The sequence below is a fragment of the Chroicocephalus ridibundus genome, chromosome 2 (genome assembly GCF_963924245.1).
Source record: "Chroicocephalus ridibundus chromosome 2, bChrRid1.1, whole genome shotgun sequence".
NCBI lineage: Eukaryota > Metazoa > Chordata > Aves > Charadriiformes > Laridae > Chroicocephalus > Chroicocephalus ridibundus.
In genome coordinates this window covers 137,536,808-137,561,589 of record NC_086285.1, presented here as the reverse complement: position 1 = coordinate 137,561,589, position 24,782 = coordinate 137,536,808, and the positions used below count along the sequence as shown (strand labels likewise).

At 44.2% G+C, this 24,782-nt stretch overlaps 1 protein-coding gene across 4 annotated transcripts in view; it reads left to right on the top strand.

Annotated features, from left to right (window-relative positions):
* The window catches only part of TPD52 (tumor protein D52), a 129,964-nt gene that overhangs the window by 3,734 nt on the left and 101,448 nt on the right, over positions 1-24,782 (top strand). The window contains exon 1 of one of the 4 annotated variants that reach the window (XM_063327097.1): positions 20,924-21,298. The exons of 1 other annotated variant lie outside the window; for it this stretch is intronic. In XM_063327097.1, the coding sequence (XP_063183167.1) occupies positions 21,127-21,298 (172 nt within the window). In that variant the 5' untranslated portion in view covers positions 20,924-21,126. Of the gene's footprint in view, positions 1-20,923; positions 21,299-24,782 lie in introns of those variants that run through there. 2 more of the 4 variants (XM_063327098.1, XM_063327099.1) reach the window with 2 other exon arrangements.

Below are 24,782 nucleotides of genomic sequence, written 5' to 3'. Positions count from 1 at the left end.
CTTTGTGGGACTTAGGAGTCCCAAAACATTACACATGATTCCTTGAGAGCGTATGTAAGCCTTTCTTTTCCTAGAGCCTTGACTTGCGCTTTTGGAGCTGACAAAATGGACTTTAATGTTCCTTTTGCACAGAAAGAACTTGTCGCTGGCAGTGGGACAAGATTTCCACCATTGTCCTAATGGACGAAGCTGTACCTCTTTCTCCTGCTTTGTTTGTTTTCTTTATCACTAGGTACTTGCAGTACTGTAGGTAAAATTTTTTTTTTTTCTTAAAGTGCAATTGTGAAATCAAACACTTGTAAGTAAATAAGAGTGGACAGCAGTTGTCAGAACTGCAAAGGAAGAATGATTTCACTGAATTGAGTGTCTGTAGCAGTGACTTGAAGATTAAAGAGGAAAAAAATAGTAAAAAAAAATAAATTAACATCGATAGGTCCCTTGAACAGCAGCAAGTCTCCTCCTCTCATGCAAGGGGGAAATCTCATTGTTTTGACTCAGGCTGAGGGTCCTGGCTTGACAGGGTGGCGTTACGTGAGTTATTTAACGGCATTGCTATTCTCCCTCATCGGCCGGTGCATGAATGAGGTACTGAAATGCAGGGGATGGGCGCACTGCGTTGGAGGGATGCTGGAGCAGCTGATGCACAAGCAGCTGCTTGTGCATTGGCACGGGGTGGGCAGCCAGAGGCTGGAGCAGCCTCCACTGTCCCTGCCCTCCCCAACGCTTGGGCATCGAAGGGCAACATTAACTCTTCATTTGTGCTCACACCTGCTTCAGGAGAGGACGGAGGAAGGTGCCCGCCTGGCTCTCCAACAGTGGAAAGAGTCTGTTGCTTGTGGTATGCATGGATCTTCTGTCCCTGTTTCCATAACCAGCGCTGTCACATGCTGTCAAGACAATCCTTCACCCGCAAGAGTAAAGCTTGCTCTCAGACCTTTCAGGGTAGGGAAAGCTTAGCTAAGGATCTGCTTCCTTTGATCCTCCAGTGAAGCCAAGCTGTAACTGCTCAGGGGTTTTAAAATCCCAGTGACATGAAATTGATGCAAGTCCTGTTTGTTCCAGTTTTCCACACTTTGAAGCCCTGTGAAACAGCCCAGGGGTTCCCCTTTCTCCCACAGCAAATGCCCGTCTAAGCAACGGGAGACCTTGGAGGCTCGGTCTGACCTTGCTGGCTCAAAAGGAGTCACTGCGCCTTGGCTCCGGTTTAAGAACTGTGCGGGCGCAGGCTGGGCACGCGCCTTGCGCTGCTTGATCTGGGTGCTTTGTGGGTAAAGTGGGAACAGCTGATTTTTATGGCTGAAGTTGGCTGCCATATGTTAACACCTCTCCTAAAGCTGGCCTGGGTATGAGTGCTACTGAGCTGCTTTCAGCTGTGCCTGGAGCGTGGCCCCTTCCATCTGTAGGGGCTGGCAGTAACCACATACTGCACTAGTCTGCCTTGGGAATTTTATTTGTATTCATTTTCTTGCTCCTGTCTGTCTTGTACATGCATTTTTTTTTCTCTTGTCTTCATTCCATTATTGTGAGAATGGTGAGGCTGGAACAGGTTGCCCAGAGAAGCTGTTGATGCCCTATCCCTAGAATTGTTCAAGGCTGGGCTGGATGGGGCTTTGAGCAGCCTGGTCTAGTGGGGGGTGTCCCTGCCCATGGCAGGGGGGTTGGAACTAGATGATCTTTAAGGTCCTTTCTAACCCGAACCATTCTATGGTTCTACGATACAGCTGCTAAATACAGTAGCCCTTCACTAACAGACTTTGTTTCAGAAGCCAGATCTCAGCATAGTCCCTGGAGGAGCTGGGTGGCCAGGGGGATGGGTGTTGGGGCCACGCACTGACCCTGCTGGGTGAAGGCACCTTGAAAGCTGCTTTGGCTGCCCTGAGTGTTGTAAAGGCTGGGGTGCCGGGTGGGTTTTGTCCTCTTCCTTCACGACCCTTTACTCCTTTAACAGGGAGGGGTCCAGACAATTTTCCTGGGGAGGGAGGTGCTCAGCCAGTACAGAGAAGTCTTATGTGAAGTCAAGGGACTAGATTTGCTATGTAAAATCAGTGAGTTCTTTGTGGATTGCTGTTTCCTGAGGGTGCTGGACATTACTGCAGGTAAGGCAGGATATCAGCTCTGTCTCTTCTAAAAGTGATGTTTCCATGGCAGCAGATACAGTGCAGGGAGTCTTCTTGAAAGCCGATGTTTTCTTGACCAGCTTTCAAAAGAAAAAAACAAAAACCAAACAACTCCATTCTTAGTTTAACAGGAAAGAACAACAGTGTTGGTTGCTGAACTCTGTGCAGCAGACATCTGATGGATGTGGGGTTTTCCATGTTTTTAAGAGAAGCTTGCCTCCAGGTAGGATGATGTGACCCCACTGTTGCGTCCACTGTTGTCTTTGTAATATGGGCACTTCTGATTTGAAATTTGCTATATGGAGGAAGGGAGGTGTGTACCCTTGTCCTTTTAATATCCTGCAGTGAGTAAGCAGAAAAATGTCAAACAAAGGGTGACTGAAAGGGAAAGCAAGTATTAAGCCAGATTAAGCACTAAATTGAAATGCTGTTGTTCAGCCAAAACTGTCATTCTGTGTCAGCTTCAATTTAAGACTTCAGAGGGACAGCTTTCTCTCCTGTTAAAGGTAGCGAGCATCTTCAGTTCCCTTGTGTTTGGATGTGTGTTAGCCAGAGAGATTCACTCAAAAAATCTTGTATTGGAGGGTAGGTTTTCAAGCATGAGCCTTCTCTTTTGAAGAAGGCTGTAGTAACAGACCAGCAACCCATAACCTTCTAATCTGGATCTCTTCTGCAGGTTCAGTATCACTCCTGCCATTTCCTCTTGCTCCTCCTCCTCCCCTTCTTCCACTGGTTAAGGGAGCTGAAAGAACGTGTAGCTGTGTGTTGGCTTTGGCAGTTTGACAGAGTGATGCCATGAACTAGGGTAACTGACGTTGAATATGGTTGCCTTGCTATGAAAACACGTATCTCTGGCAGAGGTGTAGACAGCTGTATGGATTTTTCTGCTGTTGCAGCTACAAGCAGTGGCAATCGTCTGCATGAGTCTGCAGTCAGTTGCCCCCAGGGGGAGGGCAGTGCAGCGGAGGGTGCTCTGGCTGCCAGCAAATGCCGTTGTGTGGAAAAACGCTCATTGTGCTATTAGTTGCTCCCTAACAGAAAGGGGTGGATTGATGCTATCTATCGAGAAACCAGCGCTACTATTGTGGTGTGAATGCTGTCACTGAAAGAGGCAGCTTTCCTGTTTCACAAGCTGACTTCTCTATTGCAGAGTGAGAGCAGAGCAATAAGTGTCCTTGGATGCTCACTGACAATGGAGTGCTCTACCAAATGTATACCCTGCCTTGGCTGAGCCCGGGATGCTCCATTAATTTCTGCAGAACTGAGGTCTGTAGGGACACACTGTGCCACGCGTGGTTTGGGATGACAGGCTTCTGAACTGCCCCTCTCCTGCCTGTAGCCTACCAGCAGCACAACAAATGTGTGCTGTGCTTAAAAACTTGAGAGGCAAAGAGGAAGTGTGCTTTGTGTGTGTGTGTATATATATGTGTGTGTGTATATATATATATATATATATAAAGAAAGCAAATAATTTATTTTTAGCGTAATTGAAATTTTAATGATCTAATTCAAGAATGATTATTAGTTTAGATCTTATTACAGAAAAAGACTTTATGCAGATGAAGTCTTAGCAATAATAAAGGTAATGTTGTATGCACTTAGTTTCTACACCTTTTCTTGGAGTTATTCTCATCCTTCCCCTGGCTTCTGGGCTGGTAGTGTCATTTTGGTCGTGGCAGGAGTATTATAGCAAGTTGTCCATATTGTGACTCCTTTGCTGGGAGGAATAGGATGTTGATGGCTTCTTCTTCCTCGCTGTAGGATACACTGCTGTTCTTCTGTTATCTTCACTTTTTACATGTTTGCTCTTTCTTTCATTGCTCTGCAAGCTCCGTGTTGCATCCAAATAAAAAGTGCCTTTTATGTATGTTAGATATTATTTCTTTGCTCTCTTTGTTACCTCTAAAATAGTTTTGTCCAGCTGCAGATCTCCATTGGCAATTGATGACTTTCTTACAGCTGTGGGGTCTCCAGCGTCAACCCTGTGCCCTATTACTTATCGTACCGTGCCTGTACTGTCACATCCCATGTCTCTACTTTCTGAGATACACCAAGTAAAACAAAGCTGCAGGCAAATCAAGAAGAGTTCAGACAGAGCAAGCCTGACAAGCCTCTAGTCCTGAGGCCTTGCAAACTCGATTCAAAGCTTATGGCCGGTTACTAGCAATGGCAATATGGTATGGTGGGGTAAGGAAGAGGCTGGTGAGCAGCCGCAGCTTGCTGGGGGTTGTGGGAGAAGCTGGCAGAGGCAGAACAGCAGGTTTTATTCCTGTTTTGCTTTCCCTTCTCTAGCAGCTAGAGGGGAGTGGAGTTTCGTCAGAGCCCCCTAAGCCTGGGATACAGATGAAAAGATGTGCCAAGGGAGGCAACCTGGGCCAGAGTTGTTATTTTCAGTCATGTGCTTCCCCTGTGCTTTGCTAGCATCAGAGCCCATGCTTGGCAGTCATATTGGTTCATGAGAAAAACCTCAAAAACACTGAAAAAGAAGCTTTGTAAGTAATGCTTCTTAGCTGCTCTTTAGCATGGCAGAACTACATGTTTCATCTGCGAGCATTGGGGATGTTCCTCATATCTGTTTTGCTTTGTTTACTTTTTTCTAAAGTACTTTAATTAAACTACTAGCAGGAGTCCTAAGATGAACAAAAAGCAATCCTACTTATCCCTCTCTCTTTGACTGTTCTCTGCCTAAACATGTGTCACATCATGGCGTTAGAAAGTCTTGATTAAGGATAGCAGAATTTAAAAGAAACCCCCCTGATGCTTCTACTTGAGTCATTGCAGTGCTCTACAGCAGTCCAGTCCCTGCGAATCTCATATAATAGCGGACATGTACAGCCGCTGGCAGGAAGGGCTGCCTTTGAAGAAGGCCATTTCTCTAAACTTGCATCTTCTGGTCCTCTGTAGTCTTTGCAGAATAGTCTAGGGTCCTGATATGTTCCCTGCTTTTCCTCATGCAAGCTTCCAGGGGTGGAGCTGTATAAGGACTTGCCTGTGAGCATCTTTAAAGAAGCTGTCCTGTACGTAGGAACCAGTACTTCCAACCCAAAAGAAGGGTCGGGGACACGAAATGCGCACAACTCAAACTGGCTGAAGTGTGTCTTGCTCTCAAGTCGCTGTATTGCTCTGTAAAAGACAAATCCCTTCAGCACAGCTCAAGTGTGTTTTGCCTACATCTGAGGAGTCTCGAGAAGAAAGCCGAAGGCAGAGCAGAAGCCCCCAAATCAATTGCTGTTTTTAACTAATCTGCTGACTCTTCTGTGCGTTTTGATTACTGTTTGCAAAGCTTAGTTTTATGCCTGAACATAGACAGGCTTCAGTCTGCATGAATGGATCAGACGCTGCTGCGTGCTGTTTCCATAGCACCACTCAAATCTGTGCTAGGCAGTCCCTGAAGAGGCTTGCTGAGCAGCTGATGTGCGTTCAGGGATGAGGAACATCAGGAGTAGTACCAGCCCGGTGCACTGGGTAGGGAAGGAGCCTTATTTAAATATTGACTTTCCTGTTGCCAGATGTCACTCTCTTGGCAGAAGGAAAACAGGCCGTTTTACTGCAACATGCTTTGCTTGGAGCCGTGAGCTCTTAAAAGCACGATTCACACTGTGCGTTTCATCTCCTGGACAAGCCACTTGCAGCGTTGTGCTCCAAAACTTTTTTTGTTTCAGAGGGGATTTGGTCTTGAGTAAAAGGATAGACCTGCAGTGAGTTCTTGTCTTTCTCTCTGGGCACTGGAACAGGCTGCCCAGAGGGGTGGTGGAGTCTCTGTATCTGGAGACATTCAAAACCCGCCTGGATGTGTTCCTGTGCAGCCTGCTCTAGGTGAATCTGCTCTGGCAGGGGGGTTGGACTAGATGATCTCCAGAGGTCCCCTCCAACTCCTATCATTCTGTGTTTCTGTGATTCTTCTCCCAGGATTGCCTGGCAGGTATTTGTTTTCCTTTCTTGTCCTCTGGGTTGTGACAGCCCTTTGTTCCTTGTGCCTAGGCAGGCTCTTCAGGTGCCATGCAGCTATAGTGCCCCAAGTAGGTAGTGTATGGGCCCTTGAGCAAGGGATACGTCCTGGATGCACCCACCTGCTGTATCCAGAGCATCACCTTGTGGTCCATCACCACCTCTGGAGTCACACGAAGGAGCAGGGAACAGAAGTTACTGTAGAGGATCCCAAAGAGATAACTGTCTGGACATCTGAAGAAGGCCAAGTGATGTGTCTGAAATGGTAAGCTGGGATTGTGCTGCTGCCTGCCAAGCAGTTGCTCATTCCTGATGTTTTTACTGAGCTAAACTGAGGACAGCATGGATCTGTCTCCCTACTTTTCCCAGGTTTCAGCCATGTTTGGACCCCTGCACACTATTTTCCCACTAGCTCTCGCTCCAGGATGCGTGGGGACCTCAACCCCAAGCTTGGGCTGGGGACACATACCCCAAACCCAAATTAGGATGTATGGGTGTAGGATCCTGTGCTCCATAGAAACTGTCCTTTAATTTATGAAGGTTAACTGCTAAAAATTCTCCTGCGGCTTCTAGCTGGCTACTACTGTTGCATGATTTAAGTGCAGTAATTTGGAAGGAGGGGAAGACTTTAAAGCTTTACTGTTGTTTTCTCCAATAAATCAGTCCTTAACTGCAGCAAAGGTGTGTTCTGGATGCCCGCTTTAAACCTCCTGACTCTGAGGTAGGAATAAACAGTCGCTGCTAACATTTAAATAACTGCTTCTAGGAATCAGTCTTTAATATTAGCCTTCTCTGAAATACATTTGCATTTCTTAAAGCACTTCTAGCAAATGCTGAGGTACAGCAGTGGGACCTGTCTGTATCTTGTGAACTGCTACTTGAGTTTTGTATACTGATCTTGATGCTCTGCCAGGACTGCAGATCAGTCTAAATAACGGTCTTTTCTGGGTTCAGCGCCTTGCTAGAAAATATGTTAGCACTTCACTTAGTTTAGCAGAACGAGTTTACTACTACCTAAGTAGGTAGTAGTAAACTTCTTTGAAAAAGTAAAACGCAGTAGCTGAACATCTCTTTTTGCATAAGAACTTGATTTCTAGATGCAAACAAGTCCTGCTTTCCTGCCCTTCGTGTTAAGCTTTAAATGCTCAGTCAACTATGTTTTTTCTCTTTTGGAGGAATCTCTAAGTATGTAGTGTTAGGGGCAAAATTCTGTTTTGGACTGCATTGTCTCCAACAGTTAATTTGTTCAGGGAAATAAATCTCCTGCAAGTGTATTCTTTATTACTTAGTTCTAGCAATCAGTGCTGCTGTTCAATATAAACTTACTTAGTTGTGTTTCCCACCAAGGGAGGAAAAAATCAGCAGCTCACCAGGCATGTAACGACTGCCAGAGAGACGCTGCATGCGTTGCAGGACATTGCCACCATGTGCAGTGCCACACAAACTGCCCATTGGTTAAGTTGGTTAGACAGTACAGAACAAGCACTTCTGTAAAGAAGCAAGAGTTTCATGGCTTTGCTGGAGTGTGTGTGGGGTACCTGTTCAGTATGTTTCCCCACCAGTCATGGTTGTGAAGACTTGGTTTTAACAGTCCAGCAATCCTGAAGGAAAGGCGGTTGTTGCCCTGAGAGCTGGGACAGTAGGTGAGCCTTTTGCCTAATGCACCTCTGAGTACATTGCCTAAAAGAACAGCTTGTGAGCTGCAAGCTGTTCACGCTATTAAGAGTATAATTTGTTCCTGCAAATTGTTCTGGGTCGGGGCAACCCCCAGAATCAATACAGGCTGGGGGATGAAGGGATTGAGAGCAGCCCTGCCGAGAAGGACTTGGGGGTACTGGTGGATGAAAAGCCAGACATGAGCTGACAGTGTGTGCTCGCAGCCCAGAAAGCCAACCGTATCCTGGGCCGCATCAAAAGAAGCGTGGCCAGCAGGTCAAAGGAGGCGATTCTGCCCCTCTGCTCTGCTGTGGTGAGACCCCACCTGGAGTACTGCATCCAGCTCTGGAGCCCTCAGCACAGGAAAGACATGGACCCGTTGGAGCAGGTCCAGAGGAAGCTGCAAAAAATGATCAGAGGGATGGAACTCCTCTTTTATGAAGACAGGCTGAGAGAGCTGGGGTTGTTGAGCCTGGAGAAGAGAAGGCTCCTAGGAGACCTTATTGTGGCCTTTCAGTACTTAGAGGGCCTACAGGAAAGATGGGGACGGACTTTTTAACACAGCCTGTTGCAATAGGACAAGGGATGATGGTTTTAAACTAAGAGGGTAGATTCAGATGAGATATAAGGAATACATTTTTTATGATGAGGGTGGTGAAACACTGGCACAGGTTGTCCAGAGAGGTGGTAGATACCCCATCCCTGAAAACATTCAAGGTCAGGTTGGACGGGGCTCTGAACAGCCTGATCTAGTTGAAGATGTCCCTCCTCACTGCATGGGATGTTGGACTAGATGACCTTTAAAGGTCCCTTCCAACCCGAACCATTCTATGATAAATCACAGACACTGTCTGAACCTTTAATTGGGAAACTTAAGCCACCCTTAAAGAGTATTTGGCGCATTCTGCTTTGATACTGTGGATTGCGTGGATTGCAGATGAACATGAGTAGTATGGTTGGCAAGAGCAGCGGTGATCAGGGAGAAGTAGTTTCTGCGTATTTCTAAACATTAGCAAGTGAAAACTGTTGGAATTAATGCCCGGAAGCTGAATGGTTTTGGTTGGTTTGCATGCCTGTCACTGAGCAGGTTTTTTGGTGTGAAAGACTTTTGGAGATTGTATAAGAAGGAAAGCAACTTGAGTGTCAATGGAATCTGCATAGCAGCCTGTTGAGTGCTTCGTGCAGTGGTGAAGGAGTGTTTTTGGAGTAAATGGCAAAAGGGAGAGCTTTACTGGAATAAATTTACAGTCATCTTTAATTCCACGCAAGCACACTGGTACATGAAATCTTTAATATGCTTCTGTTTCTTATTTACAATTCAAGAGCAAACTTCACCTTGGTGAATCACAGAAATGTACTTCCCTCCCATCCCCAATGAAAATTACTTTCCTATTCAAGAAACATCTTTTGAGAAAGTGAAAATATGGAATGGGAAGAGAGATACAGAAATCAAAGGAATTCATCTATGTGTCGTCAAGAGAAGTTGAGAAGACTTCTTAAGCTCTTTGGGAGGGAGAACTGATAAGTTGAGCACAAAGCAAGCATCAAGTAAAATAACTAAACTTCTGTAGCCTGCCTGTTCCAAGGCCATGTCACTAGAGAGGTCTTGGTTCCCCTTCATGCAAGGTGGTGGCAGCAGCATTTCTGAGGGTTGAGATGGCTCCTTAGAAATAATGCCGTGTCACAGCTCCCCAGCTAAAGTGCGTGCTTGGGGATTGACTGCTGGGAACAAGCAGTATGCAAGTCAGTGCTTGGGCCTTCCCCTCTTCAATATCCCGATCCAGTTCTTATCTGGCAGTGCAGAATGAAACATTGTGAATTGCATCAGTAATAGCTATTTAAGCTGTGAATTATTCTGAGTGGTTTCTGTGCTGATGGCTGAGCTGTGATGCACCAAAGCTGCTGGGTAACCTGCTGGGTATCAGCTAAACCAATCTTTAAGCATAAAGTTTGAAAAGTTTACCAGACTAATCCATTAAACAGAACCGATCCATTAAACTCGGACTGGAGCCTGACCAATACTTAGAGTGGCTATGAATACATGTATTTTTTTGTTTGATGTTTACAGTTGTGAAATGGTGTATATGATGGGTTAGCTTGTACGATAGGGAGTGATGCTAAACTTAGACTTCACTTGGCAGTGCAAAGCTTTATTTTTAGGGTTTGCAGTGATGCTGAGTTTCAGGTCAAATACTGCGAGGAAGCAACTTGTAGAAACAGTGCAGTGCAGTTCTGGACCAGCAGCTCAGTAAAAGCAGTGGAAATGTGCGTTCTTTAAAAAAAAAACAAACCCTAAAAAAACCCCCCAAACCCCAAAATCAAACAAAACAACCAAACCCACATAAAACCAAACAAAAAAAACCCCCAACAAAACCTCTTTCCCTTCCTTCTTTCCCTCCCTCCCCCCAAGTTTAAGAGCTGAAGCTCAATTTCTTTCAAGGCACACCCTTTAAACTTTGATCCTTCAAACCCACTGGACTTTGTCATTCCCCCTGTAGTTTCCATTGTGTCAACTGTACCGGAATCAGGAAAAATGTCTGCCTGACTTTGTATTCATCTAGATGTCTTTCCAGTTTTGTCCACTCTCATATACTTCAGTAAAATAAATGGTTTAACTTGCTCTTCTTACTTCACTGTGAAATATAAGTGAGGAGCCTGGGGATCAGCTTATCGAAGCATGCTGATGTTTAGGAAAATGTACCTTTGTGTGGAATGGACTGGGATACAACTAAATCACGCGTAAATATATGAATGCTGCTTGGAGATTTGGAGAGATCCATACTTCTATGATTTGAGATCAGAACTTTTGTGATTTGAGATCATCCTTTTCTGATCTGAACCTGTGTAGGTTGTAAAAAAGCAAACATAGATTGCCTATAATGTCACCTGGAGGCGAAAAGCGATGTCTTATGTCCAAAGTCTGATCTGATGGAAGAGGGTATGTTCAACTTTCTCTAGGACCTGGAAATCATTGAAAGCTTTATTTCTTTGTGGAGAATTATCTCTGGACAAACTTTCTAGACCCTTCTCTTTGCCTTGCTCTGCTTTTGGAGTGATTAGTGTTTTATGACTCTCTGTTGATTTGTGTGACAGCAGTATCTCTGTAGGCTAACAGTTTCATTTAATTTACTGTTCTAGTCTGACTTGGAGTAGGAGCAAATGTCTCTTAACAGGATTTACTCAGCTCAAGCAGCATTAAAAGTCATTCAAGGACATATCAATCAGATAAAACCTCAGAGTACTTATTAATATAATGGGAACTTCAGTGGTCATAATACTTCAAAGGTAGATGCATTATCTGCATTATTTTTAGAAAAAAATAATCCAGTCAATGCAGTTGGTTTGTTAGTGAATGGCTCCTGGTTCATTGCATGTGCAGTTGCAGGATTCTCCCTCTTATCTCTTAAATGAGATTAAGAGCAGTGCAGAAATATTCAAGACCTGTGTCTTGAGTTTGACCAATTTGCAGCCCTGGCAGAATGCGGCTCAAGGTCCCTTTGCTAGTGACAGCCACTGCTCCAAATCAGTTCGGAAGTGCCGCAGGAATTGCTGCTGCCCAGCTGGGTATGCGGTGTAGCAGTACGGGCAAGTAGCAGCCAAAGTTCATCTGGAATGGGACACTTCAAGTACTACACGGTTGGATGGGTGACTTGTAAAGTGCTGGGCTGTAAAGGAATAGGTAATGTATCTTATTTGATGCTGCAGAGAAAACACCACAACTTATTCTGTGTTTTTGAATGAGAGATACCCAGTAATAGGGAACTGCTGCATCGGTGTGCAAGAGTACTTCATACCAGCAATCTGTTGGTGTGCCATTAGCACTCCTGTGTCAGGTCTTGTTTTCTTAAATTTAGGTGGGCTCGCCAAAATTCTTCAGTGGGTGAGAAATGTAGATGAATAATATGGGCTTGCCTTTGTTATGGGCTCACCTGCTTGGATAAGCTACGTAACCGGCTCAATGTCTATTGTTGGGTTTTAAGTACTTCATGGACAGGCTGGTTCTCTGAAGGGTTTGTGGCAAAAAGCATTACTAGTCTGAAGGTGTGATTTGGCCGGGTGGGGAAGGGGGATCAGGAGTGTGTTCTGATGACCTGAGAGATTTCTGGGGCATACATGATTGCATATTTATTGTACCAGTGCACTATTTCTGCTGGCTAGGCAGGGTTTTACAGTTTCATGGACATTTCACACTATCTTCTTGGATAAGCCAAGAGCAAAAATGTTAGTAGGATTTCTGCACAGCTTGCTACTTGCAGTTGCTTGTGTTGGAGAAATCATACTTTTCAGTGTTACGCAGTTACACTTGTTTGACAGTACCAGTCTAAATCTTAAACTTGGTTAGTCAAGGCCTGAGAGGGGAAGAGAGTATCAACCTGGTGCTTGTCATCATCATGTTGAATTATTAAGCAAAAAGCTTATGTTTGTTGTGGATGACTGAATAAGGAACCAGACTACAGCAGAAGCTTAGCCATACAACCAATAACTTGTGTGTGGAAGTTCTGGCAAAAAAAAAAAATTGCACGTTTTTACAGCTTTGCAGTTTCCAAGAACATGATGTGACTGCAAGGAGCTGTGAGACTTGAGAAATCAGAAAGGTTGCTTCTCAGGAGGGTCTACTTAAAAGTAACTGGTGTCCCAGGAACTTGTGCATAGCCACCTCTGGTAAAAGTCTGTACAATGAGGGCTAGATTCAGCTGTAAGTTTTCAAATTAATTTCCAGGTTTTAATATGCCTTTATTGGAGGGGTGTAATTCCCTCCCAAGTTACGGTAAGCTTGGAGTTGAGTTTGAGGAGGAAAAGGATAAATTCGAAGCCTGGGCTGTTGTACATTTTTGTAGCTTACTGAAATGGCTCCAGGCTAGTATCAAGTACCTATTTTTTGGATCTGTTTTAAGCTGTCTGATGCTGTGAACCTAGAGGAGGGGAGGGTAGCCCAATGAGGGGATTAGGCAGAGGAAAAAAAGTAATTTGTCCAAACAACCTGGCAAAAGATTGGCTGCCAGGCTTCCATATGAAGGCTGCCACCGAGTAGTGTGTGTATGTGTAACAACAGAAGTCAAAATGGTGCTTCCATTAAGTCCCATCAAATCTGCAGTGAGGTTGCCAGGCGTGAAGGTATCTGAACACTGCCTGCATTTAGAAAATTGGGTGGGGTCTTAGGAGAGCACAGGCAGCTAGCTATTTCCTTCATTAATGTTAGGGATGTTTGGAGTGGAATTATGTCAACAGGAGAAGGCTGTTTTGACAAGATGAAACTTTCCATACTTTGTCTTCTGATGGTAAACTTCGCAGTGCTTCTAACACGTTTAAATCCAGTTGGTGTTACGTGTGCATCCTTTGTGGGAGCCCACCTGCAGGTTACCGTGCTCTGACTATTTCTGGGCAACTTGTACAACAACATTAAAAACTACTATGTCCTGAATGCAGAAGTGACTCTCCCAGTGCTTTTGAAGGGCAAGGTAACATCTCCAGCTGAACCGACACGTTTGGAAGCTTTTGTCTGGACTGAAGGGCTTTGCTAGGAGAACCCAAGAGCAAGCATTAAGGGAAGGTTGCTGGAGTAGTAAAGGAAGCTGCACAGGAGTGGGTACACAATAAATTGAGGAGTCTGAGAAGGGAATTCAAAGACTTAACTTCAGCCTAGTTTCCCTGGGCTCTGTTTAATCGATAGATTAAAGGGTAAGAGGAGGAGAGGCTCCTGCTTCTAAGGTAGCTTTAGCATAGTGACACTGAGCTAATTTGTCTACTTCAGACTTTTCTTTGTATACAAGAGTGAACTCCTCCGGCTGCAGAGGCATACATTTGCTTCCCTGCTGGGGAAAGGGGGGTCAGGGAGAAATAAATGGCTCTCTAAAACATACTAGTCAGGAGCGTCTTCTGTGTTAAAGGTCTGGAATCACGTGTCAGGCTCAAGAAGTTGCTCTTTCATTCATCTTGTAAGCAAAACGTCAGTCAGTCCCTTTTATGCAAATACAGGATGTTATTTCCCCAGAATCTGGCCCAACTGGACTGGTAAGCTATTTTTTTCCTGCAGACTCCTTCCAAACTGAAATCAAAATACTCTCTGCTGCCGTAAATGCTGTTGCCTTGCTTGTCAGCTGTCATAAAACTGCCATACACTGGGGAGTTGTGTGGAAGTGCCAAGTCCCCTGTGAAGTACCTCAGTTTAGAAAGTATGGGAGAAAATTGAATTTTATTCTGTCAGCAGGTAGATATTTGCAAATCTAATTCACAAGGTGAAGGGTTGGCCACCAGGACTCCTTGTGTTCCCGAGCAGTCTCTTCAGGGTTGCAGACCTTGGAGGATCTGAGTGAGCCATTGTCTTAACCATAGAATGGTTGAGGTGGGAAGGGATGTCTAGAAGTCATCTGGTCCAACTCCACTGCTAGAGCCAGTTTCCCAGGACCATGTCCAGACGGCTTTTGAATATCTCCAAGGATGGATTTTATGAAGTACTTATCCTAAGCCCTGTTGCTTGCATAAAATTGCGCGCTGCTTGGTTGCTTAGGTGCTTCTGTACTTCTGTCCTTGACAGTAAATGGTGCAAATTCTGTGCTACACCAAATCCAGGCATGAACTTGGTAATTACGTGGTAGGAGCTAGTGTGTACCTCAAGCACTGAAGTGTGTTTGCTGGTATTATTAAGGTATTGCTGAGACTACAGATGATGCCTTTTTTGGTGATTATCCTTTCAGGTATCACAGTACGTGATTCAGCCTAATATGTAATCAGATCTGCTTTGTTCTTAAAACTTCAGTATCATTTTAATGGTGAGACCTGATGATGTGGAGTGGGAATGGTGGGCTTTTCTGGAGCTGCTTTTCAGAAGTGGAAGCTTTGGGGTGCAGTGTTGAAAGAGGGAGGTTTGCTTTAAGAGTGCAGAAGAGCAGAATTTTCTTCCGAGGGAAGCTGGGAATTGCTCCAATCAAACTCATTCAAGTAAAACTTCTAAATAGATTGCAAGGTTATATACTAAAACTTTGTTTAAAACAATCCCGTTCTGCACTATAGCCTTTTCTTCCTAATCTTTTCCAACTGTCATCTGGCTGCAGCTCAGCGCTACTTCTCCAGCGTTTTTGACAGGTTCAGTCTCTTACCAGGGATTGGAGTCTCTAGAGAATGGCAGCGTAAATGGGATAAGCGGATGAAGTCAAATAACTAAATACATTCCTCTAAAATCTACCTGTTAATCTCACTTGGAAATGTTCCTCTGTATTTGCAGAATTTGGCCTGACTTTTCCAAAGTCAGTGCAATGCCCTACCTGATCACTGGTTCTGGGGTGCTGACTACTGCATCCTTTGACCTGGACTCTTCCCACAGATTGGAAATGCTTTTCACCTGCTATGGAGTTGACAAATGTGACTGCTTTGACCTCTGTTTGAGACACAAAGCTTTGCTGTAAGTCAGGGGTTTCTGCCTAATGAGAATCTTGTAAGTGCTGGAGGAGTTGTATTCAAAAGGTAGTGGAGAACCTCTGCAAATACATAGACTTCTGATATGAATGGGTTAAGAGTCTTACTGTGGTATCAGCTTGTCTGGCAGCAAAATATGCCGGAGCACGGATCTACTCCCTCACAAGATCTCAGGAAATTAGTCTGAGTTTATAATTGGATTGGGAGGAGGAGAGAACAGAACTGCTGCCTTCGCGAAGACATGTGTCGGCCCTCTGAAATGCTGTGGGCTGAGACTTTGGTTTCAGAAAAGTACAATACTAGCAACCTTGTAATCTTTAACTGTAGCACACATAAGTGTTTGTGTTGTAGAGTGGTACATCTTGGGGGAGAATATTGATCATTCTGAGAGGGTTTTGTTTGTTTGGTGGGTTTTTGTTTGTTTGTTTGTTTTTTAAATATAAGTACATGAAGGCAGCATTTAATCTTAAGAAAATGCTGGAGAAGATATTTCTTTACAAAGGACCATACTGGACAATGCTGTTGCATCAGGGATAGCTAGTCCAGAGAAAGCATGAGGCGGGAGGCCGAAGTAATGAGATTAATATGGTGGTGTTGAGTTGGGCTCTGCTAGAAGGCAGCAAATGCTTAAACCCTTAAGCCACAGTCTGCTGACCATTACTGACGGTGCTGTAGAAGCCTGTATTCATAATGTTCAAAAACTCTTATAGCTGTGCAGCTCCATTCATGTCATGCACAAATCTTGGCAGCTGAAGGAGGTATCTGCCGTTAAGGGCAGGGGAGAGAGCCCAACGTGGAAATAGGAGCAGGCATGTACTAATTAAAGGCTTGCTTAGTGTTTGGGATTCTGTCCTGTTGGTTCATGGCATGTATTCTCTTAATGCAGTTTTAAGGCCGTGGATCAGATGCTGAAAGGCTTTACTCATCTGTAAACTGGTAAGACTTTGAAGATCAAATGGATGCTACAGAACCTAGATTGGCTTAAGATGCTTAAGTAGCTTTATAGCTCTTAAAATGGCTTATGCCCTATAAAACTCAGTTGGGGTGGGGAGAGGGGCCTGACTGTTGCTGTCTGATTGGGATCTACCTCTGAAAGGTGGGGGTGGGGGAAGACCTGGCTGGAAGTCTTTACCCCAGCCGCAGTTACTGGAAGGTTCCCAGTCAGTCTTGCCTGTTAGCAGACTGCAGAAGATACAAATTCAAACCAGGTATAGGCTGAGCAGGTAGCTGAATCTTAACAATCAACCTTGAAATAAAAGATTGAATCTTTCTGCTATGCCCCCAAAACAGCAAGTGCCTCTTTCGCAACAAACTCTTCCCTCATCTTCCCCCATCCTCTTTTGCTTGCTGAATTAAGTGCTGGAGTCATGGTAGGCTTGACAAAAGTATAGGCTGTGGTGCCCAAGTTTTGCATCTCTGTGCTTACACAGGACACAAACACAGGATGTCCCAAGGTGGTGAAGGTGCCTATGTAGCAGCAGAGCTCTAATGTGATTAGGCACAGATTTTGTGGGTTGGTTAATTAGGTATCTTTATCCAAAGTATTGCTTGGATCTTGTCCTAGGGTAGCCTCTGCATTCCTCCAGTCCCGAGGCATTAGTGGTAGCCTTTCAATTTTGAATTTAACTCTTTGTATGAAACACTCCTGAATACATAGCTTAGTTTCTTCAAAATGCAGAGATGGCATTCACTTGAGCTGAGTTTGGTTTCTTTAGGGAAAGAGGGATATGACTTTTTCATGTATAAGCAAACTATTGTTCTGCTAGACCTAAATGTGGGAAAAGCAGCTTTTCTGCAAGGTTACCATAACATCTTATCCTCATGTAGCTTGCAACAGGGTAGAAGTGCTGTAATACTATATTGCCTTACTTAAATTGCTACTAGAGCCTTAGGTTAAGGTGGAAGCTGCAGACATGGGCAGCAGGTGGTATCTGAAGAAAGAACAATGTCTGAGACTAGGCAGGCAAATATCTGGTTAACGGTGTTTGCTCAAACTTAACAGTTTTTCTAGCTGTGCAGGAAGTTCCCTCCCTTATGATTCACGACATGCACAATCTGTGCTGACTGTTGATGCTAAATAGTTACCTGGGAAAGCTTTAAGCACACTCTCTAACCTTAACAGAGGAGATTACACCATGATTAATGGTAGGAGGTGTGATGGTAATGCTTTGCTGAGGCTTGCCAAGCCTTCCTGCGCCACTTTGCGACATTTAGTTGAACTTGTCAATAATTGGTTCAAGCATCCTTGACAGAAGTTACCTACCTTCACACCAGTCTCTCAAACACCAGCTTCTAAAATGGCATAGATAACTTAAGTACCAACCTCTTAGTTATCCTGAGTTGTTAAGGGCAAACGAGCACTTGTTCTGGAACAGCAAAATCTTCAGTTTTAATCTCTTGCATACTGACCAAAACCCCACTGCTACTTGTCTCTGGAGCAGATGCATCCTTAGGCTTCAGCATCTCTTCAGGTACTGGCTTGGAGCTGATAACCTGCAGTAAGAACCAAGGTTCACCTGTAACAATCGAATTTGCTAGACAGGGCAGAGAACAAAGGTACTTGAGCACGTACAATAACTACTCTAAGCCACATAACAAATCTAAACTTTAGCTTCAGCTCTAAAATGTGTGTCTTGCACTGGGAAGGCAGGGTACATCTAGCATGGTATGGCTCTGTGGCCTCAGTTGCACCTTGAGCCAGCTCCATGTACTCTTAATTACCATGAGGAGGAGGGATGCCATGGGGTGGGATATTTTGGTCATGGGAGGGCCCTTTAGAAAGGCCTCGTAATGAGCCTGTTTTCATAGTGTTGAGAAATCTTGCTTCTTGCCACTGCCACTCAGGCCGTTGAGAGCTGCTAGACTTGTCAAAAAGCTTCATGCATCAGAGCAAAACCGTTCTTTGCGGTTCCGTGTGGCTGCTGTCTGTCATCCCCATCCTGCTTTGTTTCCTTGGGACCATCACTTTAATTTGGAAAGTCCCTTGGAGAGAAAGTCGTTCCTCTTCCAAATGCCCCACACTAACAGCTCGCAGGGCCCATCCCCAGACTGCCTTTAGACAGTGTAGGGGCAGTGCTGCCTTGCTCTGCCCTGAATCCCTGGCTGTGCTAAGGAGCTACTGCGCAAGAACTGGATAAACTGACTGTTGCAGCTGGCAGGGGATTACCTGTCTTTCCTGAAGTGAATGAATTAGGGATGACAGGTAGCCTAGATGTTGTCCAACAGCAGGTTTGGAAGGGTGGACTGCAGTCCTTTCTCCTTACAGCCGGATTGGCTTGTACTTCAGGGTGAAGACCATCAAACTTCCCCAGGTGATGAGGAAGAAGCTTGTTCAGCAAGACAGCTTCTTTCATTGCCAGGTAGGATTTGTAGCTGAGAATGTGTGAGGAGTGACGCTTCCGTAAACTCCTGCAGGTAAGAGATCAGGAGTCCGATGTGTTTAGGTGGCTTGCTTGGGAGGTGCTATTGCAAGCCTGCTGTATGGCCCCTATAAGATAGTTTAATCTGAGCAAAGAGGGTAGTTGTAAGTAAGGAGTTCTTCCGCGGTCCCTCTCTTGGCATTGATCTTAGGACAGTAATATTTCTAAAATCTAGAGAATTGTCTTGGGTGACTTCAGGGCTCGTGCTCAGGCTAAGCCAGGGCAAAAGCAGAATTAAGCCTCTCACGTGTGGGCTTGGATTTGTAACTCAGCAAATCTTCCCTGTAAGCCAAAGGTATGTTCTAGTGGTGGGCAATGTCCTGTACTTGTCTCTCCGACTACACTGAAGATGTGTTGGAGAGTTTGGCCCATACATGCTTCTGTCTGTCAGTGGTCTTAGACTGGCAATCCAAATGTCTCTAGGGACATGAAACCAACTTTGCACAATAAAGATACAGGAAGAGTGTTGGATGTTTTTGAATGGATGGTATGGGGTAAAACTGAGTGCAGGGAGTTCCCCATCAATGACAAGAATATAAGCATTGACTCCAGTAAACACCCTTGGCCAGGAGATGGTATTCCTGATTGTTAGTAGTGATGAACAGATCTTCATAAAGGATTCTTTTTACTATAATAGCTACTTTCAGTTGTTGTAGCCTGCGAGCACGGACTGGTGTTGCATTGAATGGTTCTCTGGTGTTGGGAAACAGTCCTAGGTGGTTTAGCCTTACCTTCGCACTCTCTTTCTCTGTTGGGAGAGCGATGGTAGAAAACACCCAGCTCTTCCAGTGTGCCACATCAGATAACTTGCCACTTTGCCTAATCCAGGTAGTACAACTACTGCCTGAACATTTGTACACAAGGCAGCCCTCGTCTGCTGAGCCCCCTACACGAGGGAAAGCTGCAAAGCAAAATCGGTAGCTATGCATATTAGTGTGCTTGGTTAATAGAGAGTATATTATTACTATAGCCACGTTACAGTTCTCTGCTGCCTCTGGATGCTTTAACGAGAATCTGTGACCAAAGCTTTCACCTTTGTCAGGTGAACTTTGCAGTATTTCTAGCAGATGCCGCAGCCACATGTCAGGAATGCAGAGGGGCATTGTATTTTTTCTTTTGGTGGGTTGGGAACATAGCAGAGACCTGTGTTCCAGGCTCTGGCACGCTCATTGTTATGAGCCTGCAGGTAGTCTGTACCAGAAACGAATGTAGGTCTGCAGTCTAAAGGAACTGCTCTTTAATTAGCTGGAAGGTCTGTTCCTGCACCCAGTGACTGCAGTGGAAGTGGGAAGTTAAAACTTCAGATGGAATGCTTTCTTCTCGTATCCCCGGAGAATACATTGCACAGGCTTGGCTTGGGTATGCTGCAAGGCTCCTTCACTTCTACAGCTTTGAGCGGAGGGTGGCGTAATGTCTCTGATCAGCTCTGTCTTAAAACATCACTCTTACAGTGGAGGAGAAGATTAACTTCCATTTGATTATGCTCCTCTGTGTGCAGGCTACAGTGAAGAGCCCAGGTGAAGGTGTGGGGTTGGGAGGTAATTGTTGCTTAGCTTTAAAGGTTATCTACACTGCTAGTAAACTTCTTTTTTCAGTGAAAGATGCTGACCTTGGAAGAAAAAAAATAGTAGTGATGCACTGCAAAACTGTGCTGAGTGCCTTTTTTAGGTAAGAAGCTTCTGCTTCCCAGGGCTAAATCTTATACCCCCAGCATGAATTCAGATGGCTTACATAAGTTGATCTTCCTTCATGGTATACGTGTCAAAACATAAATACAGTTCATCAGGGCGATGGATTCCAGTGTTACCAGTTCCCGGCATAACTGGTTGCTCTAAATGACGGTGGCTGAAGGCAGTACACATCAATGTTTAAAAAAACAAAACAAAACAAAAAACAACCCCCTCATACCCAGAAATGTTTAGCTTTATGGGCAAAAATCATAATGCACACTAGCACGTTCATTAAAAAACCTAGGTAGCATTTCTAGCATAGCCTTCAGAGATGCTGCTTTCTCCTATTCTGAGCTTGCATTGCAGTGGGATACCTGGGCAGCAGAGACTGGGTTCTGGCTACTGGTTATTACGCTGGTGGAAGCAGCTGGAGAAATAGTTACGCACGCAGAATTTTCCATTAATCAGAGGAAAAAGTCCTACACAGATGGTATATAGGATAGATTACGGCTAGTAATCCTTTTGTGTCCTAGAAGATTAAGGATATCCTGGTGTAGCTGCAGTCAGCTGACCTTTTTTTATTTAAATGACTGAAAATTCTTGATGCAATTCTGCAGAGGACCAAGGCTCTTCCAGAAGCCATGAATGGTGCGCTGTGAATGTTTGTTAAAGGAACGGTCTGTTTAATTCCAGCCCCAGTTACAAATTTACAGGAACTTAACTTTGTGCCATGTAAACAGCAGCAGCTACAAGATGGCTAAGAAATCACCTGCTAGACGGCTCTATCAAATCTAACAGAGGCGTAAGAGAACTGAATTTTCTGAGGAGGTATAGTGCGTGTTGTGAAGAAAACAGAGGGTTTCTGAATCCTGCTGTCGGGGTCGTCCCAGCAAGTGAAGATGAATGCTTTGGTGGAAGACGAGGACGCCTTTGCGCTCTGAATTTTCTGGCATGGATCTGTATGAGGATTATAAATCGCCCTTCGATTTCAATGCCGGAGTGAACAGAAACTATCTTTACCTGTCGCCTAGCATAAACCTTTCTCCTCCTGGATCACCTACACTGGTGAAGTCTGGTAACTTCTTTCTCTTTCTTTTTCAAAACCTTTACATGGAAAGCTTAGTGATTAATATCTGTAAAAAGGAACTTCTCAAATTAAGAGTTTTACAATTTGGCTGAAACACAGGTGTAAATGAAGGTAAAAGTAGACTTGCTGTTAACTCCGGTAGTTTATTAGCTTTGGTGTGTCATGTAGGTAATACCTCATGTGGTATGCATTTACCAGCTTTACCCTATTTGTTATTTCTTAATTCAGTAGAAAGGCAGTTTGAGGGAAAATGAAGTGAGCAAAAAAAAAATTATTAACAAAAGGTCAACTTCTACAAGACTGAAGTAATTGGCCTAGTTTGACTATTAGCTTTTTGAGGGCGGAGGTAGGAATTGCATGCTTAGTATGATTTCAGACCTCTGGATAGTCTGACGTCTGCTTTTGCCTTAGTACTGAAAATATCACCGATTAACGAAAATGCTCTCTAAAACCTTTACTCTGTTCCACCTAGCAATTAAAGTGCTGTGGATCTTCTGCCTGCAGACACTAACTGTACCTGTGCTCCCCTGAAGCGGCTGTTGCTGTGCTGTGCTGCAGCAGCATCCGTCTGCTGCTTAACCCTACTTGTTTCTAGCTGGTAACCTGTTGTAGAGAACACCTACAGCTGTGCCTCCCAACACATCCTGCTCTGGTTTTACCACCTTTCCTTTCCATTCCGTGCTGCCAGACGTGATCTTCCAGAGTAATTAAAAATATAGAAAGCTTAGCCCCTACTTCAGGTGTGACAAAGCAAAGCTACAAAGGTGGCGAGTTGGGTTTTTTTTGATGGACTTGTTCTTTAAAATTTTAAAGAAATGTGTGTCCCCTGGGGAACCTCTGTGTGAACTAAAACAAACCCCTCTGTGAACTTGATGAGCTCGGGGCCTCTGGGGAGCCGCAGTCAGCTTTCACTTCTGCAATTACTGCATCTCCCACCTCTCCTGAAGGCAGGGGAGCAGTCCTTTGTATGTGGTGGTGATGCATCACCATAAGCACCAACTTTTGTTGTGCTGCTTTTTCCCCTTTTTCATTCACTTTGAATGAATGTATGATTAGTGTTTGGGAGAAGCCCAAGAACTTTCTCCCCCAAGTTGAAGAAATATGTCTCACTTTGGCATTTTCACTGAGATAAATGGGAAGCACTTAAACTTGATCTTTCTTATATATTGCAAAATAAATATCCTTTGTAGCACTGTACATTAGTCAAATGTTGGAGTGATTTTATGATCTTATAACAGCTTGTTCTCTTGAACTCTTAACAAGTGCCGCTTTCTTTAGCTTTGCCAACTGTATAGTGACAGCCAAAATGCTCATTCGGAGTGTCTAACACAGAGCATGTCCGTCTAAAGATAAAGCTTTGTGAGGGGTAACCCTTCCCCACCCCAAAGGCTCCTCAGCTGAAATGACTGGTACTTCCTTAAACTGATAATGTTTACTGCTGATCTCTGAATTCAGGCCAGAAAGAGGTAGGAGCTTCTGGTCAAAATAGAGCACGAACTTGGGTGGAAACCAACCAAAGCAAACCTCAAACCAGAAAACCTGTGTGTTAGTTGAATGACTCTAACGCTTTGCCTTCCCTGGCAGAATAATAGAGACTTGAGTGCCGTTCCCCTGAATGTGATCTGTGGAATCCTAATCAACTAACTTCTTCATGTCTTTATTTGGTTCATTTAAGTAGATCTAATAAAGTGGTGGGATAATATGTTAATCTTAGAAATACAGACATCTAAAAACTGACCTTAAAACTAAGTAAGTTTTTCCAATACTAGATAAGTCTTCCCATTTTTTTTTTCCCCAAACAGAATTTTTAAGACTTTGAGAGACATAAAATGCTCAGCTAAACTTGGTTATAGCAATCAGAGTACCAAGCGACTGAATTTTAAGACCTTTGCAACTCTATGAAGAGTTGCAACTCTATAAAGAGGCTTAACGTAATGAAAGGTAACAAGTTGGAAGCCAATAACAATGGTTCTGCTGGTAAACAGAGAAGACCACAAGGGAGAAATGCTCTCTTAATAACAGATTGAGCCGAAGTATTTCCATTTGTTGGATGATTGCTATGTCCCTGGTTTCTTGTCCCACACACTGCAAAAATTTCTAAGGTGGGCTGTGCACCTTTCCTTACGAAGTTTGCTCAAAGCCAGGATCTTACTGTCTTGTCAGCGCTAGCTTATGGGGTATATTTGGCTTATAGCCACACTGTTGTGGAGGTTTGTGGGTTGTTACCTGTGCAGACGTTTGCTTCTTGGTCAGGCTGCCTAGCACAGCCTTCACGTAGCACGGATGAACCCCGTGTCCTGGAAGTATTGAAGTGAACTGAGGAATGGGAAAAAAGTGATCAGAAAGGTGAACAGAAACAAGGGAGGGGAGGTGCCAGAATAGAGAACAATGGGAAGGTGTTTGCGTACTTCATATGGAGCTAAAGAAAAAGTAATTAATGGGAGGGGAGCAGAAGGTGAGGAGAAGGCATGGTTAGACGGACAGGGTGAGGTATGGAGGACTCTGAGTAGCAGTGATTGCCTGTCTTCCTGAGAGATCTAGAAATGGGAAGGGGAGGAGAGATCATTCCCTTGCTTATTAGCATTGTGTCTTAAGTTCGATGTAGCCAACAAGCAGCACAAACTCCCTTGAAACACCAGTTTTCCAAAGAGAAGGTACATTCCCAAAATGGAAGCAATCGCTGCGGGAGACAATCCAGCATGTTTCTCTGCTGCTGGATTCACTCGATCTATTTTTGGTGAGATAATCCAGATGACTCTTCATAACCAGATTGAGCAGACTTTCAGCTGGATGTGCTAATGCTCTTGGAGTCAGCGTGGTCTTTGGTACTTGCAAACTTTCTGAACTTGCTTTAGCAACTGCAAACTCTGTAGTCCCTGAAGGGGCTGCAGATGGAGAACAAGGTCAGGAGCTGGAGGTTAACGTACTGGGCGTTGTAGAGTGTCAGGGGAAAATGCAGTTCAAATTATTAGTTTTCCTTCAGTATAGGCATATGTAATTAATAGCATAAATAGCAATTTGACAAAAAGATATTGCATTCTTAACTGTCTGATGTTAAGGAAATAGGTTGATGTATAAACCAAAAATTAAATTATCTGATTGTGAGACATGAGCTGTAATCCTTTTTTGGTTTGGTTTTTTTCTTTTTTTTTTTTTTCTTCCTTTTTTTTTCTCCTGGTGCTGTAGTGCTGTGCTTTGGCTTGGGCATTAGACTCGAACTTTTTTTTCTGCCCTACATTCCTGATAGAAAATAGTTTATTGGGAAACCTGTAGGAACTACATTATGTTTGTGTAGCAGACAGATGTAAATCTCTGGGAAAACGTGATATAGATTTCACAAATAAATGCAGAATGGGTTTTCAGTTGCTTTCTGTATGCTTTCTTCTCAGCGTACTCTGTGGTAACTTACCATTTACAAATGTTCTGCCCGTGTAGCAGTGTGCTTCTAGAGGACACAACTACAGGCATTCTG